The 16,110-nt window shown below is 44.6% G+C and overlaps 1 protein-coding gene and 1 long non-coding RNA gene across 3 annotated transcripts; both read right to left on the bottom strand.

Annotated features, from left to right (window-relative positions):
- Positions 1–484: 484 nt before the first annotated feature.
- Positions 485–3,912, bottom strand: LOC147103123 (uncharacterized). Its single transcript, XR_015072897.1, has 2 exons — positions 3,754–3,912; positions 485–1,776 (listed from the first exon to the last, which is right to left on the bottom strand). It is a non-coding gene; the product is annotated as an uncharacterized LOC147103123 (long non-coding RNA).
- A 1,054-nt stretch (positions 3,913–4,966) lies between these two features.
- On the bottom strand, positions 4,967–15,739 carry LOC147103122 (gap junction beta-3 protein-like). Of its 2 annotated transcripts, XM_085962441.1 has the most exons (3): positions 15,472–15,739; positions 11,698–11,838; positions 4,967–7,187 (listed from the first exon to the last, which is right to left on the bottom strand). In XM_085962441.1, the coding sequence occupies exon 3, from the start codon at positions 7,157–7,159 to the stop codon at positions 6,395–6,397; it is 765 nt and encodes a 254-aa protein (XP_085818567.1). In that variant the 5' UTR covers positions 7,160–7,187; positions 11,698–11,838; positions 15,472–15,739; the 3' UTR covers positions 4,967–6,394. The 2 variants fall into 2 exon arrangements, with proteins under 2 accessions (XP_085818567.1, XP_085818568.1); XM_085962442.1 differs by lacking the exon at positions 11,698–11,838.
- Positions 15,740–16,110: the final 371 nt, after the last annotated feature.

Here is a 16,110-nt window from a genome sequence, read left to right as displayed (position 1 = left end):
CCTGCTCTTTTAATTCTTGTATGAGGCGAGCGTTCTCCTCCCGCACCCTCATCTCATTGCTCTTGGCCTCACTAAACTGAACTACCAGGCGCTCTACCTTGGCCTGGTATTCTTCAACCTCCCTTTCCCTATCCCAACTCTCTGCCCTGGCTTCCCTAAGCCTGCGGGTAACCTCCACAAGCCTGCGGGAACCTAACCACAAACAAACCAGTGGGATAAAAAGAAACCCAATAACGGCTGCTCTTTCCAGACCCAAACCACTGTCTGCCACATTGCACACCGTTGCCGAGGGTTCTGCTGCAGTCGCCATTTTGTAAGGAATTAATAGTGGGGCTGGGGTTATTTGTCTCTGGCCAGTCAGAAGCCTCTGAGCTGCTCCAGGGACCCCCTTGCGGTTTTGAAGCGCTCCCCTATTCCTGAGTTCTGACCCCCGGACTTATTCGGTGGCGATATAGACAGAAAACAACGTGACTCATGGTTTGGGTGCAAAACAGGCCAGTATTTATTGAAAACAAAAGAAAGAAAAATCGATATGGCCCTTATGCCTGGTACAACACTTTTGCTTAAATGCAGTACACTTAGTGTCCACTAGAGGGCTCCCTGCTCAGTGTAACACAGTACCTTTTACTTAAAAACCCTTTGCACACTACAGCACCTTAGCTTAGTGGCTTTTACTTAAAAACAGCACTTTAATACAGTTACTTTAAAACAGCTAACAGCGTTCACCACAGCACTACAGCTTGATGCAACACTCCTATTAATACAGTTTTACATACAGTACTTTAAAACAGCTACTCCCTTTTAATACAGTTTTAAATACCGAATTCAATGTTCACTATAGCACTTCTCTGCTAGGTGCAACACTGTCTTGCGTAAATAGGGGAGGAGAAACGGACACAACGAGGAAAAATCAACTAAAATCACAGTTGTAACGAAATTTCCCACTTTACTCCCACCCCTATGCCTATCCTAAGTTGCCTTGTGGAAGGCCAGAAAAATATATGCTCACCACTGCAATGCCAGCTCCGTGCCCTGCGAACTTAGATCTTCACTGCCCCGAAGTGAAAAACACCCCAGTGTTTTAAAAGTAAGTTGCTGGTGTTTCGCTTCCACAGGCAGACTCCCATGCTGTAGAGGCACACGGAGGCAAGGCCAGAGAGAGAGAGAGCTTCTGGGAAGCTATCTTTTATACCCCCATTTGGGGCCCGCCCAGCTCCGGAGGTTTCTGGGCTAAAACAAAAGGGATCCAACTGCCCCATTGTCCAGTAATGGGTGATTCATCCAAACCCATTCATTTTAGACTGTTCCTTTTCTTAGTTCAAATGTCTCTTCTGTGCTGAGCTTTGAATGTAAAGCTGCAGTTTGGATGTGTCTTCATTGTGTGTGATGGGCTATTGAACCATTTCCATTCATCCTGATGGGTTTTGAATGGAGCTGTATTACTATGTAAACAGCTTGGGAGGAGTGTAAACAGAAGGCCATTGTTCTGTGGTCACCCGAAACCACAGTCTGAAGTGGATAATCCCTTGTGTACACAAAGTAGCAGTTCCTGTAAACAAACATCGATTGTCTCTGCAGGGAGGGAACTCCCCGAACTGCCTTTGGTTGGCAGTTTAGTCAGCCATCTTTGATCCTCCTTTTTCATGTCGATTGTCTCTGTGTCCTGACATGAGGTCGGGCAGCCATCTTTGATCACCCCTTTTTCACAGACACACACACAAGCTGCTTCCAAGTCCCTTTGTCTTCGGCCATGCGGTCTGACGGCCATTTTTATCCCTGGAAATTTAAAGGCACATTGCCCAGGGATTCTTTAATCAAAAAAAATTAATCTTCAGAACTGTAAATTATTGCGAATTCTTACAAAAATTATATTCCGTTTCCCCACTCCCAGGCCTGGCACCTGGAGAGACAATGAGTGCTGATTACTGGATGTCTGTCGTTTCCTGAGTTGTTGGCCCCCATTAGCAGGTAATGGGTTTCAATCTCAAACCAAACTTGCTTAACTGGCTTATCTCCGGGAAGACAATGGCCTGGCCATCTCCTGCCTTCCACCAGTTTCGGCTGGGACTGTGCTTTATTGATAGTGTCTCTGAGTTACCTCTCAGGATATTGTTCCCAGTAATCATGTTAGATGGCGATGATGTCAATCAGCCTGGGTTCCCTTTCTCTCAGCCTGTCAGTGTGAGATGTCCGTTTGCATACGAATGCACCTTAGTCAGGTTGGCCTGGCTTGCAATCCGATTCCCTAAGCCACTCCCACAAGCTTGCCCAACAGTACAGTCTTTTCTTGGGGTTTTGGATATAAAATATGATTCACAAAAATGGCCAGAAAGCTGGTGCTACACCACAACATTATTTTCACAGCAAAATACGGCCCATTACATCACATTGCATTCTTCTGTGGCTAATGTAGATCTGTCACCATTGATCAGAAACTTAACTGGACCAGCCACATAAATACTGTGGCAACAAGAGTAGGTCAGAGGTTAGGTAATCTGCGGCAAGTGTCTCACCTCCTGACTCCCCAAAGCCTTTCCACCATCTACAAGGCATAAGTAAGGAGTGCGATGGAATACTCTCCACTTGCCTGGATGAGTGCAGCTGCAACAACACTCAAGAAGCTCGACACCATCCAGGACAAAGCAACCCATTTGATTGGCACCCCATCCACTACCTTAAACATTCACTCTCTCCACCACTGGCGTACCGTGGCTGCAGTGTGTACCATCTACAAGATGCACTGCAGCAACTCACCAAGACTTCTTCGGCAGCACCTCGCAAACCCGTGACCTCTTCCACCTAGAAGGACAAGGGCAGCAAGCGCATGGGAACACCACCACCTCCAATTTCCCTCCAAGTCTCACACCAGCCTGACTTAGAAGTATATCGCCGATCCTTCATCGTCGTTGGATCAAAATCCTGGAACTCTCTCCCTAACAGCACTGTGGGAGTACCTTCACCACATGGACTGCAGCGGTTCAAGAAGGTGGCTCACCACCACCTTCTCAAGGGCAACTAGGGATGGGCAATAAATGTTGGCCTTGCCAGCGATGCCCAGATCCCATAAACGAATTAAAAAAAAACTTGCTCTACCTCTTTAAGGCCACAAAGTCCAATTGCTGTATTTAGACGCACCTTGCAGTCAATTCGAGACTAATTGCAGTTATTGAGGGCAGCGACTTATGAATGCCCAGCTCCTCCTCTTGGGTCGGGGATGTTATTTTCTGTTGTTTACTTGCAATTTGTTGCATTATGAATACCACCAGCCTGACCTGAAAGCTCTAAGCTGGGAAACCAGAAATTTGATTTTTTAAACACTTATTGTGATCTAAATAACAATAAATCTCAATAAATACTTCAGAATACAGATTGTCAGCTTTCCAGCTTAGTGTTGGGAAACCAGAGAAGAAGAAGCAACAGGCCACAAGGGAATGTTGCAACCATTGAAACAGGAATAGGGACAGGGCCACAGAGATTGGGGAGAGGGGGGGCGTGCGGCAGGGGTTGAGCAGCAAGTGCAGCAACCAAGGTCCAAAGACCAAATGCCACAGGGTGGCAAGTGCAGCAGACAAGGGAGGAGCATCAAGCCCCAAAGTGGCAGGGAGCAGGGTGGGGTGGAGGCTGAGGCTTGAGGTGGTGCCAACAGTGGGGTGGGGGAGGCCAGAATAATGGGAGTGGCTCATGGTGGCAGCGACAGTGTTTGGGTCTTCAGTGACAGCTGGAACAGCGGGGGGAGTTTAAAAAAAAAATTACCTGAAAGGCTTGGAATGCCTACAGCAGCACTTAGACTGGAGATGGATGTGTGCGGAAAATTGGATAGGCTCCGTTACAGGCTTGTGATCCTCCCCATTCGATTTTCCTCTCTGTACTATGCCCGGGTGATAAAGGTGTAAATCTAACTCCTAAGTATGCAAGACTGAAACAGAAGTAAGTAAAATCAATAGAAAGGCAACAGAAAAGTGTGATGGAAATGGCATGACACAGATGTGACTGACAAGAAAAAAAGTGGCAGATAAACAGTGGCACAACAGGAAGTGTTACACAACAGGAATTGTTCAGATGCATTTTATATATAATTGATAAAAACCTTAAATGTGCAGTACAGAGGACATGCAAATGTGACGGATCCTCCATGACACTAAGCTAATTAAGTTTGCATCCAATGTTTTACTTATACACTTTGGTCTTTTTTGGCTTTCTTCAAAGACAGCAGAGTCCCAAAGTAAGTCAAGCTTGTAGCACTTAAGATGTGTTTGCTGCTGAAACTCTGCAACTCCAACTGGTGCAACCACAATTCAATCGGAACTGGGATGGTGTCCATCCTGTGGTCAGAAGGATGGTAGCAATGTGCTCATACATTTTAAGTTGTGTTGTTTATCAAGCCACTCATGAGGAGTCCATCTGGTGTGGCTTCAAACCCATGCGTGTCAGTTGTCTAATGACCTACTAGTGACCATCCTCCTTTAGGTAACTCTTTGGGGTGGAATTGGGTGCTTTATAACACCTGATGGTGGAAGATTGCTCCAAGGCACTGTTGGTGATTGTTCAGCCACCCTGGCTCATTATGGGACCTAGGGGTGGTGGACCTATCACCAGGGGTTGGGGTTCTCCCTCCCTAACTCCAAATAACTCTGTAAGCCAATGTCCGAATGGGTAGGGACAAGCAATGAGAAGCTTACTGGTGCTCTACGCTGTAAAACTGCAGGGATTTTATTGGTTAAATTCCAGCAGTATCTCTTCTTACACTTTGGGGGTTCCTAAGCCTTTGCTGTTGCCAGCCTATGCCTAAGCTCTCTGGATGTAGGTAAGTATGTCCCTATACGAAGAGCATGTGCAAACAGAGATTGAGCAAACAATTCTACCTGTGTAGAATTCTCAGTAGCCTGGTTGGAGACACTTAAACGTGGTGATAGATTTCTGCAAATTTCAGGATTCTGGTTGATCAAAAACAATTTCTATTTATGACTTGTGTTTAAATATTTAATATTTTTATTTCATTTTCTTCATAATGTGCATTCAAATATAACATATAACATAACAATAAGGCAGAAAAAAAACAATTCAATATATATGTTTTGAGAGTCTTTGCCTTCATAGTGTGTCAAATTCAGACACCAAGGCGAACTCTGATACCTTTTGATACAAACATTGAATGGACACTGTTGAATACAGACTTGAGTATTTCATTAGGAGACAATTCTGGTGGCGGACAGTTATACCTTTCTCTTTCAGATCCCAGCATTCACACTTTTTCTTATGATTCTCCACAGTCCATGTTGTAGAGTTAAGCATGGCAGTTTCTTTTTCTTGAGTGAAATTGTTCTTTGGTTGCAACATGTTGATATGCTCATAGTATAGAGTGTACATGGTACAATATACATAAGACGCTAGTGGTAAGCGAGCTTTATTAACTGGCTGTGGTTCTGAATGGCTAAATTTCGAGAATGGCAGTGGTACGACGTCAACTTTCTGGACCAAACTACGGACTGGAATTCACTGCAATGGCGATATTGGCGGCGAACGGCGTAAGTTACTGTTGTGCTCCCCGTTCTGCTGGCGACGAATTTATGCCACAGTTTGCTGGAAAAATACGCTGCAGCAAGCATAATAATGGGTCGGGAGAGACTTTTCTGGGGTTTCTACTGGCATTTGGGGTATCATATTATGCAATTCTGTCCATTATTTCCTGAAAAATACACATCAATGGCTTTGATCATAATCACTCGCAATACTTCTCCATTTCCTTGTGATAGTTCAAGGACCCTTACATCAGTTGTTATTCTTGTCTGAACAAATTTCAACTCATGGCTGTAGTGCCATAACTCAAGCACCTGCAGTGGTGATATGTGCTCTGCCCATCACTTTGCTTGCCTAGTGGTGATGCACACTATGCCCATGTCCTTGTTTAGTCTGTTGGTGAATATATTATCTTGATCGTCTGCCTAATGGTGAATAGGTTCTGTCCATGTCCCTGCTGGTCCAATGATAATGCAAATTCCAACACTGTCCCTGTTGCTCCAGTGGTGACATGCCTTTGGTACAGTTTCATAAAGACGTGGATTTGAAAACCTTACAGAACTGGAGATAACTCAAACACTTGTCCCAAGCACTGCATTGAAGCTGCAGGTTGTATTTGGTCATCATGCCAGGATGCCGTGAGAAGCATTTCAACAGACAAAGAAAGGTGAAAGTACTACTCAGTTTGGTGTGAATTTTATTCATTCTTGGCCTGTCTGATACAGGTGGCTTTGTGCAGTACTTGCATCTTAGTACTATTTGTTTACCGGCACGGTATCTCTTATTGGTAAAAGCACCAAGCAGCTATTGTTCATGTTATGCTTTTCCAAAGCATATAATAGATAATTATTTTGATTTTGATTTACAACATTGACTGTTAGACCACATGGTTACAATCTACTTGGCTATTGTGTTTCTCAATATCTTGTCTACAAATCAGCTTTCGTTTTGCTTTTGATATGCTCACCTCTTCCTTCCCATATTTTCTGTTACTGCATCGGAAGCATCGTTTGCAAATTAGGTAAAGTATTTCACAAATGTTGAGGACAATGCAAAGTGCTGACCCTCCAACCATGAAGTATGTGAAGATCCTTTTCTCAGTTGGCTTGGCAATGAAACAATCAACTACATTTGGGCAAGGGAACATAGAACACTTGACAAGACGTGGCAAATAAAAACTATTGTAAATATGGTGAAGTATATACAAGAAAGCGATTTCAAAACCAGTTTTAAACACCAGGCTGAGCAAATAGGTCCACCAGAGCCCACCGTGTTTCTTCCCTGTGTTTTTATATAGTTTGGAAGAATTCTCTCCATGTTTTAACCTGTGCTTCCTCTCCCTCCCTTTTCGGTAGGCCACATGCAAGACAACCAACAGTGAAGGTGTAGTGATACAGATTAGCTGCAAAGCCCATAGCCTAATGTGGGAGATGGGGAAGTACTGGTCATAGCAAGTGTTTGGACAGCCAGGCTGCAAGGTATTGCAGACAAAGTCACTCTGCTCATCGCCCCACACACTTTCTGCTGCCACCACATAGACCAACACTCTGAAGATGAAGACTACAGACAGCCAGATCCGTCCAAATCCGGTCGAATATTTATTCACTCCACTGAGCACACCTTGTAGCGTGCCCCAGTCCATGGCACCTGGAATGTATTAACTCGTCGATCTAAAACAAAAACAACAAAAGGTATAATAGCTGCTTTTCATCTCTTCATCTGATTAACTAGTAAGCAGGATCTATGAAATATGAATAGCGGTGAACAGAATGGGTGGCACAGTGACACCACAAACACAGAAGAGGGGCAATTTTAACTGAATTTGTCCTGTAGAAAACTGACGCGATCAGATCGGCTGTCCATTTTATACCTGCCTGATTTTACTTTGCATTAATGGTCAACGGAAAGTAACAGTGGGCGATGTGTGAACGAGCGGCCAACCCGATCGTGCCAGATTCTCACCAGGCAAGCAAGGTTCAAATTTCCCTCAGAAAGTCACTTCACCTCGAGACTTGGGTTTGAGTCCAACCCAAACCAATGAGATAAAAAAATCTCCTCCAGGGTCCCAAGGGAAACGAGGTACTACAACGAGAATACAAAAAGAATAGATGCAACACATGCCCTTATACCTCACTCCTTCCCACTGTCCAGGGCCCCAAACACGCCTTCCTGGTGAAACAGCGATTTACATGTACTTCTTGCAATTTAGTATACTGTATTCGCTGCTCACGATGTGGTCTCCTCTACATAGGGGAGGCCAAATGCAGATTGGGTGACCGCTTTGCGGAACACCTCCATTCAGTCCGTAAGGGGGACCCTGAGCTTCCGGTCACCTGTCATTTCAATTCACCGCTCCATTCCCACTCGGACCTCACCGTCTTCGGCCTCTTGCATTGTTCCACGGAAGCTCAGCGTAAGCTCGAGGAACAGCACCTCACCTTTCGATTAGGCACTTTACAGCCTTCCAGACTCAACATAGAGTTCAACAATTTCAGACCATAACCTTGGCCCCTATCATATATATATATATATATATTTTTTTTATCCACACTCTTTGTCTTTTTTTCTTCTCCCCCACATGGCAGCTGTCTTTCATTCTGTCAGCGCAATTTACACTTCATCTAGAACCATCCTTTGTTTCTTAACCTGTTCCATTACCATCTCCTTTTGCCTTGAATATCTCTTAATGTCTCTTAACCTCTCCTGCCTTCCATCCTATCACAGCCCTTCCCTTTTGTTCTTTCATCCCCTCCCCTTTCCCAGCCTCTTCACTTGCTTAAAAATCTGTTCCATTTCCTGCTTTTTTCCAGTTCTGACGAAAGGTCATCGACCTGAAACGTTAACTCTGTTTCTCTCTTCACAGATGCTGCCTGACCTGCTGAGTTTCTCCAGCTTTTTCTGTTTTTACTACAACGAGAACTTTACTTTGCATCCAGCGTCTACTGCGGGCCTATTGAGAGTAATGGCAGGATCCACAGAACGTGATGCGAGGAGATCGATAAAACTGTAGAGTTGGTCGCCTTACCTTCAAAAAGATGATGATGTATTAGGGAGGGTACAGAGAAGAAAGACAAGGTTGGATCCAGGATTTAAAAATCAAAATGATAAGGATAGATTTATGGAGCTGGAGTTGTTTTCAATGGAGAAAAGAAAATTGAGCATTGACAAAATTCAAGCCTTTACAAAAATGAAATGAATGGATGATACGAATGTGAGTAGATTTTTAGCATCGATTCTGATCGCTAGACTAGAAGGTGCAAAAATTGCAGAGATTTGCACGATTCTTGATGACATAATGGGGTAGATTTTGCCGAACCTGTCGGGAAGAAGGCGGGACTTCCCCTTTCGGGTTTTTGACCTGCCTACTTTGACGTCCGGCCAATCCGCGCGATTTTCCCTTGATTGACCTTGTTGAGCCCGCCCAGTGGGCTCAGCAGGCCGATTAAGGGCCACCCGGCAACAGGTGACGTCACAGACTGAAATTTCATCTGTCAAGAGTTCTTGACAGATGAAATATCAGTGTCTCACAGCTGTTTGAAGCTGTGAAACACTGACGCTCTGAGTTCTAAGCTGAGTCATTCTGCACAGACTCAGTTAGAACTCTTACCGGCACTCAAAGCTGAAGGCTGTCACTTTTGACAGATCGCAGCCGTTCAGCTTTCAGTTCCGGCTGAGTGATGCACTCCCGACGGCTACAGGAAGAAAGGCTGCTAAGGTAAGTACAGGTAAGTAAAAGTTCTTTGCACACTTTAGACACACCAAACACACTTACGTTTGCACTCATGCACCCATCACTCACCTGAGCGCCGGCATCGCGACCCCCTCCAACTCCTTCAACCCGACGGCCCACCTGCTCTACCTGGCGTGGTTTGGAGCCATCGGGAAACCCACACGAATCCCCTCAAAATAGGGATTAGGCTAAAAACTGCCTGTTAATTGGCACTAATCCCTTCCCGCCTGGTTTCGGCGGGTCCCAGTGCGGGGCGGGTACCCGCCGCCCCTGAAACTTACGTGGGGCAGGGTTTTGGGCGGGATGGTGGCGGGACCCCCAAATTCGGGATTCCCCCCCCCCACATGCCTGAAACCCCGCCTGACGGCCCCCCGAAAATCTAGCCCATAATAAGTCACTCCCAGATAACCAGTCACAGCTGGTAAAGCATTCTTGAAGTACTTGGGGTTTGAGGAGTGGAGCTGATTTTGAAATGACATTTTCACTGTTAAAGAGCTACTACTTGAACTTTAATCAGTGGGAATTAATTTTAAAAAGAACCAGCATCTTTTATGTAGATGAGGAACTGGTCAGTGAGGTAAATGAGAAGGTCACAAAGAAATGGAGGAGCCAGGAAAAGAGGAGTGTGAGTGAAGAGAGGTGATGGAGAGAGAAATACAAATTGCTAGTGGCAAGCTTGTCAACTGCTTTGTTTTTGAATGAGACCCAAACCATTCTGTGCTAACTTTTTGCTTGCCCTGCTAGGAGATGCAAAAGTTCCTTCTCTGTTCTAAAATTATGTTCAGAAGAAAAAAAAGTGTTTCGAAGCACAAACCACTACGAAAGGACAGAACCAATATATTCAAGTTTGCTGATGACATGAAGTTAGGTGGCGCAACAAATCGTGTAGATGGGAGCAGAAAGTTGCAAAAGGACATCGATAGATTAAGTGAGTGAGTAAAACGGTGGCAGATGGAGTTCCATGTGGGAAAGTGTGAGGTCATCCACTTTGGACCTAAGAAAGATCGATCATAGTATTTTCTAAATGGCGAGAAGCGAGGAACTGTGGAGGAGCAGAGAGCTTTAGGGGTCCAAGAACAGAAATCACTAAAAGCTAGTGGACAGGTACAAAAAATAATGAAAAATGGCTAATGGAATGTTGGCTTTTATCTTAAAGGGGGTGGAATACAAAGGGGTGGAAGTTATGTTGCAGTTATATAAAGCTCTGGTTAGGCCCCATTTAGGGCACTTTGCTCAGTTCTTGGCACTGCACCTCAGGAAGGTTCTATTGGCCTTGGAGTGGGTGCAGCGCAGATTCACCAGACTCATACCAGCACATAAAGCATTAAATGATAAGGACAGGCTGCATAGACTAAGCCTCTAATCGCTTGAATATAGAAGATTAAGGGGTGAAATAATTGAGGTGTTTAAGATAATTAAAGGAGTTGATAGGGTAGATAGAGAGAAACTATTTCTTCTGGTGGGGGAGTCCAGAACAAGGGGGCATAGCCTTAAAATTAAAGCTCGGCCATTCGGTTAGTGGAAATCTGGAACTCTCTCCCCAAAAAGCTGTTGAGGCTAGTTCAATTGAAAATTTCAAAACTGAAATTATTAGATTTTTATTAGGCAAGAGTATTAAGGGTTATGTAACCATGGAGGTAAGATACAGATGAACCATGATCTAACTGAATTGCGGAACAGACTCGAGGGGCTGAATGGTCTATTCCTGTTCCTATGTTCCTAAATGGAATTAACAAAAAGAGAAACTGCTAATGTTTTGGCGATATATGTAAGCAGGGTTGGCCAGGTCTTTTAAAGGTCAGTAAACCCATTGGGTGGTGAATGGAATGAAATGTGTATGCACCTATTTCTAAAGCCGCTTGCAGTGTGCCTTCAAGCATACTCCTACCCAACAACCATTGTTCGGAAGGATCAGTGTTGATGAGGTGCTGCCGTACACTGGAGCACCAAGGCTCAACACTGTGAACTGGCAGGACCTGGTTCATGCCCTCACTCAGCAGCTTCCTCATCTATATGGAAGGTATATTGCATTTCATTCACTCTGGTTCAAATTCTAGTACAGTCCCCACCGCTTATGGCGGGGCATGTTGGTGCCAATGCGATTTGCCCGCTTTACGCTGTGGCAGGTGTAATCTGATGGTCGAGATTCTGGAGCTGGCTGTGTAAAGTGGTGCGGGACATGTGCTATCTAATGACACTTGCCATTGCAGCACAGGTGCATGTTTTGGTGAATGTAGATCCATTAAAAGAATTCCAGGTATCAGCTTTACACCTAATCCCAGCCTATTACCATCTCGTCTAGCTTCTAATCTCTTTTACTTCTTTTGGTTCTTTTATTCTTTTGTCCGATCGCAGCCCTGCCTTCGATCTAGTTCCTTTTCTCTCCAGTTTTGAAGAAGGGTCAAACCCGAAACGTCAACTCAAATTTCTCTCCACGGATGTTGCCTGACCTGCTGAGTTTTTCCAGCATTTTCTGTTGTTATTTCGGATTTCCAACATCTGCAGTATTTTGCTATCGTCCAGGTATCAGCTGTTCTGATTGTTCATTACAGAGCGCATTGACCTTCTCTCCACTCCGCTCCCGCTCCCAGCTGTAAAATATTCAACATGATTACAGTACAGCGTACCATAAGTGAAGAGCACAGGGAGTATGCTTTGGAAATAAATCCAGTTCTTCGTAGCTCAAGATTATGATTCCCTGTCAGCCATGGCTCAGTTGGTAGCACTCTTGCCTTTGATTCAGAAGGTTGTGGGTTCAAAGTCCCACGCCAGCGACTTAAGCGGCAAGCATCTAGGCTGACCCTCCAGTGCAGTACTGTCGGAGGTGCTGTCTTTCTGATGAGACATTAAACCTAGGCCCTGTCTGCTCTCTCAAGTGGACGTGAAAGATCCCATGGCACTATTTCGACGAAAAGCATGGGAGTTATCCCCGCTGTCCTTGCCATTATTTATCCCTCAATCAAAATCACTAAAACAGATTACCTGGTCTTTATCACATTACAGTTTGTGGGAGCATGCTGTGCACAAATTAGCTGCCGCATTTCCTACATTACAAGAATGGCTACACTTCAAAAATACTTAATTGGCTGTAAAGCACTTTGGGATGTCCTGAGATCGTGAAAGATGCTATAGAAATGCAATTCTTTCTTTTCACCTGTACAGGTATCAAAGCCACTGAGCTGAACGAGGCTGAAGAAAATAAATAACTTGCATTTTTATAGCATCTTTCACAAAGTCCCGAAGTACTTTTCAAGTGCAGTCACTGCTGTAATGTAGGAAACGCGCCAACCAATTCGAGCACAGCAAGGTCCCCAAAACAACAATGTGAAAATGACCAGTTAATCTGTTTTGGTGATGTTGGTTGAGGGATAAATATTTGCCAGGACACCGGGGAGAACTCCCCTGCTGTTCTTTGAAATAGTGCCACGGGATCTTTTACATTTGCTTGAGAGGGCAGATGGGGCCGTGGTTTTTAATGTCTCATCTGAAAGACAGCATCTTCGACAGTGGAGCACTCCCTCAGTATTGCACTGAAGTGCGGATCTACATGATGTGCTCCAGTCTCTGGAGTGGGACTTGATTCCACGACCTTCTGACTCAGCTGACATACGCAGCGTTATAAACAGTTTCATCACTACAGCATGCAAATGTTTGTCAGCAGCAATCGCAGGAGTTCTAGAGTCCATAGGGTGCGTGGGGGGTGACTGGAGGCCTGAACTACTGGTAATTGCACTTTAACAAGGAGCGAGCAGCTGCTTGAACTGCCCGAGATAGTTGGCACGCTTAATACGGTTTAAGCGGCACCCTTGTAATTGACGCCGACGGTGATGGCAAAGGGTCAGGGCCATTTGCCCGATATAGGCGACTGTCCGGGATAAGTGAGGATGTTGCCAGTGGTGGGCAGCATAACAGCTGACAGTGAGAATAATATTAAAATAAGCCCCACTCACTGAATGCTGAGCAGGTGATCTTTAGAGCAAGAGAGAAAGAAACACTCGGAGGGAGCTTCATTCACACACCATCTATACCCCTTGATAAGAGTTTAAATCGGCCACAACAGTATCAAACAGTGTTATTGAGAAAATCGTCAACTGCGTGCAAGTCTCCCAACCCACCAAACACAGGCACTTTTCTGGTTCTACACTACAACACTTTCCCGCATTACAACAGTGACTACACTTCAAAAAGTACTTCAATGGCTGTAAAGCGCTTTGCAACGTCCGGTGGCCGTGAAAGGCGCTATAGAAATGCAAGTCTTTCTTTTCTTTCTTTCTACAAAAAAACTGTACTCCAGGCCCACAGCTGAACCACAGCCAGAGGAATGCATACACTGTCTGTCAGCCAGCTTTAAAGGAGCATTTACAGAGGTCTCTGAACAGGCTGGTTTCCTGTCTTGATGGTGAGTGATCTGAAAGGCAGAGAGAATATTTTGAGCAAAGGTCGTTTCAGCCTCCTCCATCAATTAAAGGGGAGATGCCAAGTATTAGGGTGTATTTATTTTAGTTGGTTCAAATCTGCCTGGCAAAATGCGCTATCAGATTAGCGATCAGGATGACTTCAGTTTGTAGCAGGCTGCTGGAGTGCTTTTTCTTAAGGTATTGTTTAGTTTCTTTTAAACTAAAATACAATTAAACAATCGGTAATAAATGATGCAGCAGTCTATTTTGTCATTACCCCATCAAACATATACTAAACAAATGATTTAAACTGATGGACTGCCTGCTGAGAAAAAAATCTTGCATTTCTATAGCGCCTTTCACAATCTCAAGACATCCCAAAGCACTTTACAGCTAATGAGGTACTTTTTGAAGTGTAGTCACTGTTGTAATGTAGGAAATGCGGCAGCCAATTTGCACACAGCAAGCTCCCAAAAACAGCAATGTGATAATGCCCAATAACAACTTGTATTGATAGAGCGCCTTTAACGCAAGGCGCTGCATAGGAGTATTTTAAGACAAAAATTTGACACCGATCCACATAAGGATAAATTAGGGCAGATGACCAAAAGCTTGATCAAAGAGGTAGGTTTTAAGGAGCATCTTAAAGGTGGAAAGAGAGGTAGAGAAGCGGAGAGGTTTAGGCAGGGAATTCCAGAGCTTTATGCACGGCCACCAATGGTTGAGCGATTATAATCAGGGATGCACAAGAGGGCAGAATTAGAGGAGCACAGATATCTCTGGGGGTTGTGGGGCTGGAGGAGATTACAGCGATAGGGAGGGGCGAGGCCATGGAGGGATTTGAAAACAAGGATGAGAATTTTGAAAATGAGGTGCTGCTTAACCGGCAGCCAATGCAGGTCAGCGAGCACAGGGGTGTTGGGCGAATGGGACTTGGTGTGAGTTTGGACACGATAATCTGTTTTTATTGTGTTGATTGAGGGATAAATATTGGTCAGGACACTGGTCTCCGGAGTGGGACCTGAACTCAGAACCTTCTGACACCAGAGGTGAGAGTGTTACCCATTGAGCCATGGCTGACGCTGTTAGGGGTAACCTTTACAAATATATACATTTGAGTGGCTTTATGGCACCGCATGTTAGCATAGCAAGGTCAGTATGCCACAGAGTGATAGTCAGCAGATGTTTCATGCCCCTTATCTAACACATAGTCAATTCCTGACCAGGCCTCGGTTCCCATGAGGTATGGATGAGAAGGTAACAAACCAGCCAGTGGGGTTTGTTTTTGGAGCATCTCTGCTTAAATTTAGTTGGAGTATTCTTTTGGTATCTGTTCAACTGCTGTTGAGCTTCTCTGACAGCCCCTCTCTCTTATTAGCACTCCGTCTCACCCCAGTGAATACTGTTATAAAAGATAAGAAGTTAAAAAAGGGCAAAAGCCTTCACACGATTGGCCTTTCTTTGTGTTTCAGGAGATACTTTACGGTTGATGAATTGTAAGTACACTTCCAGATGTACAGGCTTCCCTTGTGTTTCACTGGACAGTCTGGTTTTTGAGAAGACTGCCTGGATATTCTTAAAATGTCAATCAGATACTACGAGTCCAGTAAAATAGAGATCTTCTATTCCCCGCTTACTTTTGCACCTCGTCATGTGGTGATGTTAGTTATTAAGGAGTTTAAAGGAATTTACAACACCAGCTAAAACAAACATCAGGGCTCAAAAGGCAGGGTCATCCCTTCTATCTTGTTCCACGTCTGAATTGGGACTGGGCAAAAGGTGGAAAATTTAAAGTACACGGCTGAAAGTGTGTTCAGAAAAACTTACCAGAGAATTCAGCAGCTACAGCGTCCCAGATCCACAGCCTCGCTCAAACACGGAGTAGAATTAGCTGAAAGCAGATCTGGTTCCGATGATCTCCGCACCCTGAGAATCTATTGGCTGGGCTTCAGTTTTACTCATGTTACTTCCTCGCACTATTATGGGGTGTGTCTGGGGGGTAGTCATTTCTATACGTGTTGGGACAGAGAATGTTTTCTGTAATGCTGCATAGTTGTAAGCAAGGTGCCACTAGCATGAAATGCCTCCCTGGGGTTTGAAATCCACACCACTTAGAATGGCTTACGTATTTTATTTGGAAAGCAGCCATAAGCCAGTGGCATTTTAGTGTTCATGGCTTAGTTCCTATTTGACTACAGATTACAGAAGTACGCAGCGGAAAAGCTCAAAACTGCTGATTTAGTGGGGTTATGTTGTAGTTGTACTTTGATTTTTTTTAAGGGACAGTTTAAGTGCTCGTCAGTCTCAGAGCTTGGAATTTCTTTTTAACCGTTTGCACCCAGCAGTAGTTTCAAGCACTCCCAGTTCAGTTACAGCATGGGTCAGATGCTGGACCAAGCTCCCTCTACTCTGTCCAGAAGTGCGTCAAATCCACCTTCAGAAGGAGCATCTCCTACGACACCAATT

Source organism: Somniosus microcephalus, chromosome 20 (assembly GCF_052327205.1).
Source record: "Somniosus microcephalus isolate GS21.2 chromosome 20, FLI_Smic_1.0, whole genome shotgun sequence".
NCBI lineage: Eukaryota > Metazoa > Chordata > Chondrichthyes > Squaliformes > Somniosidae > Somniosus > Somniosus microcephalus.
Note: the sequence above shows the minus strand (reverse complement) of the source record. Positions and strands in the feature narration are given on the sequence as shown.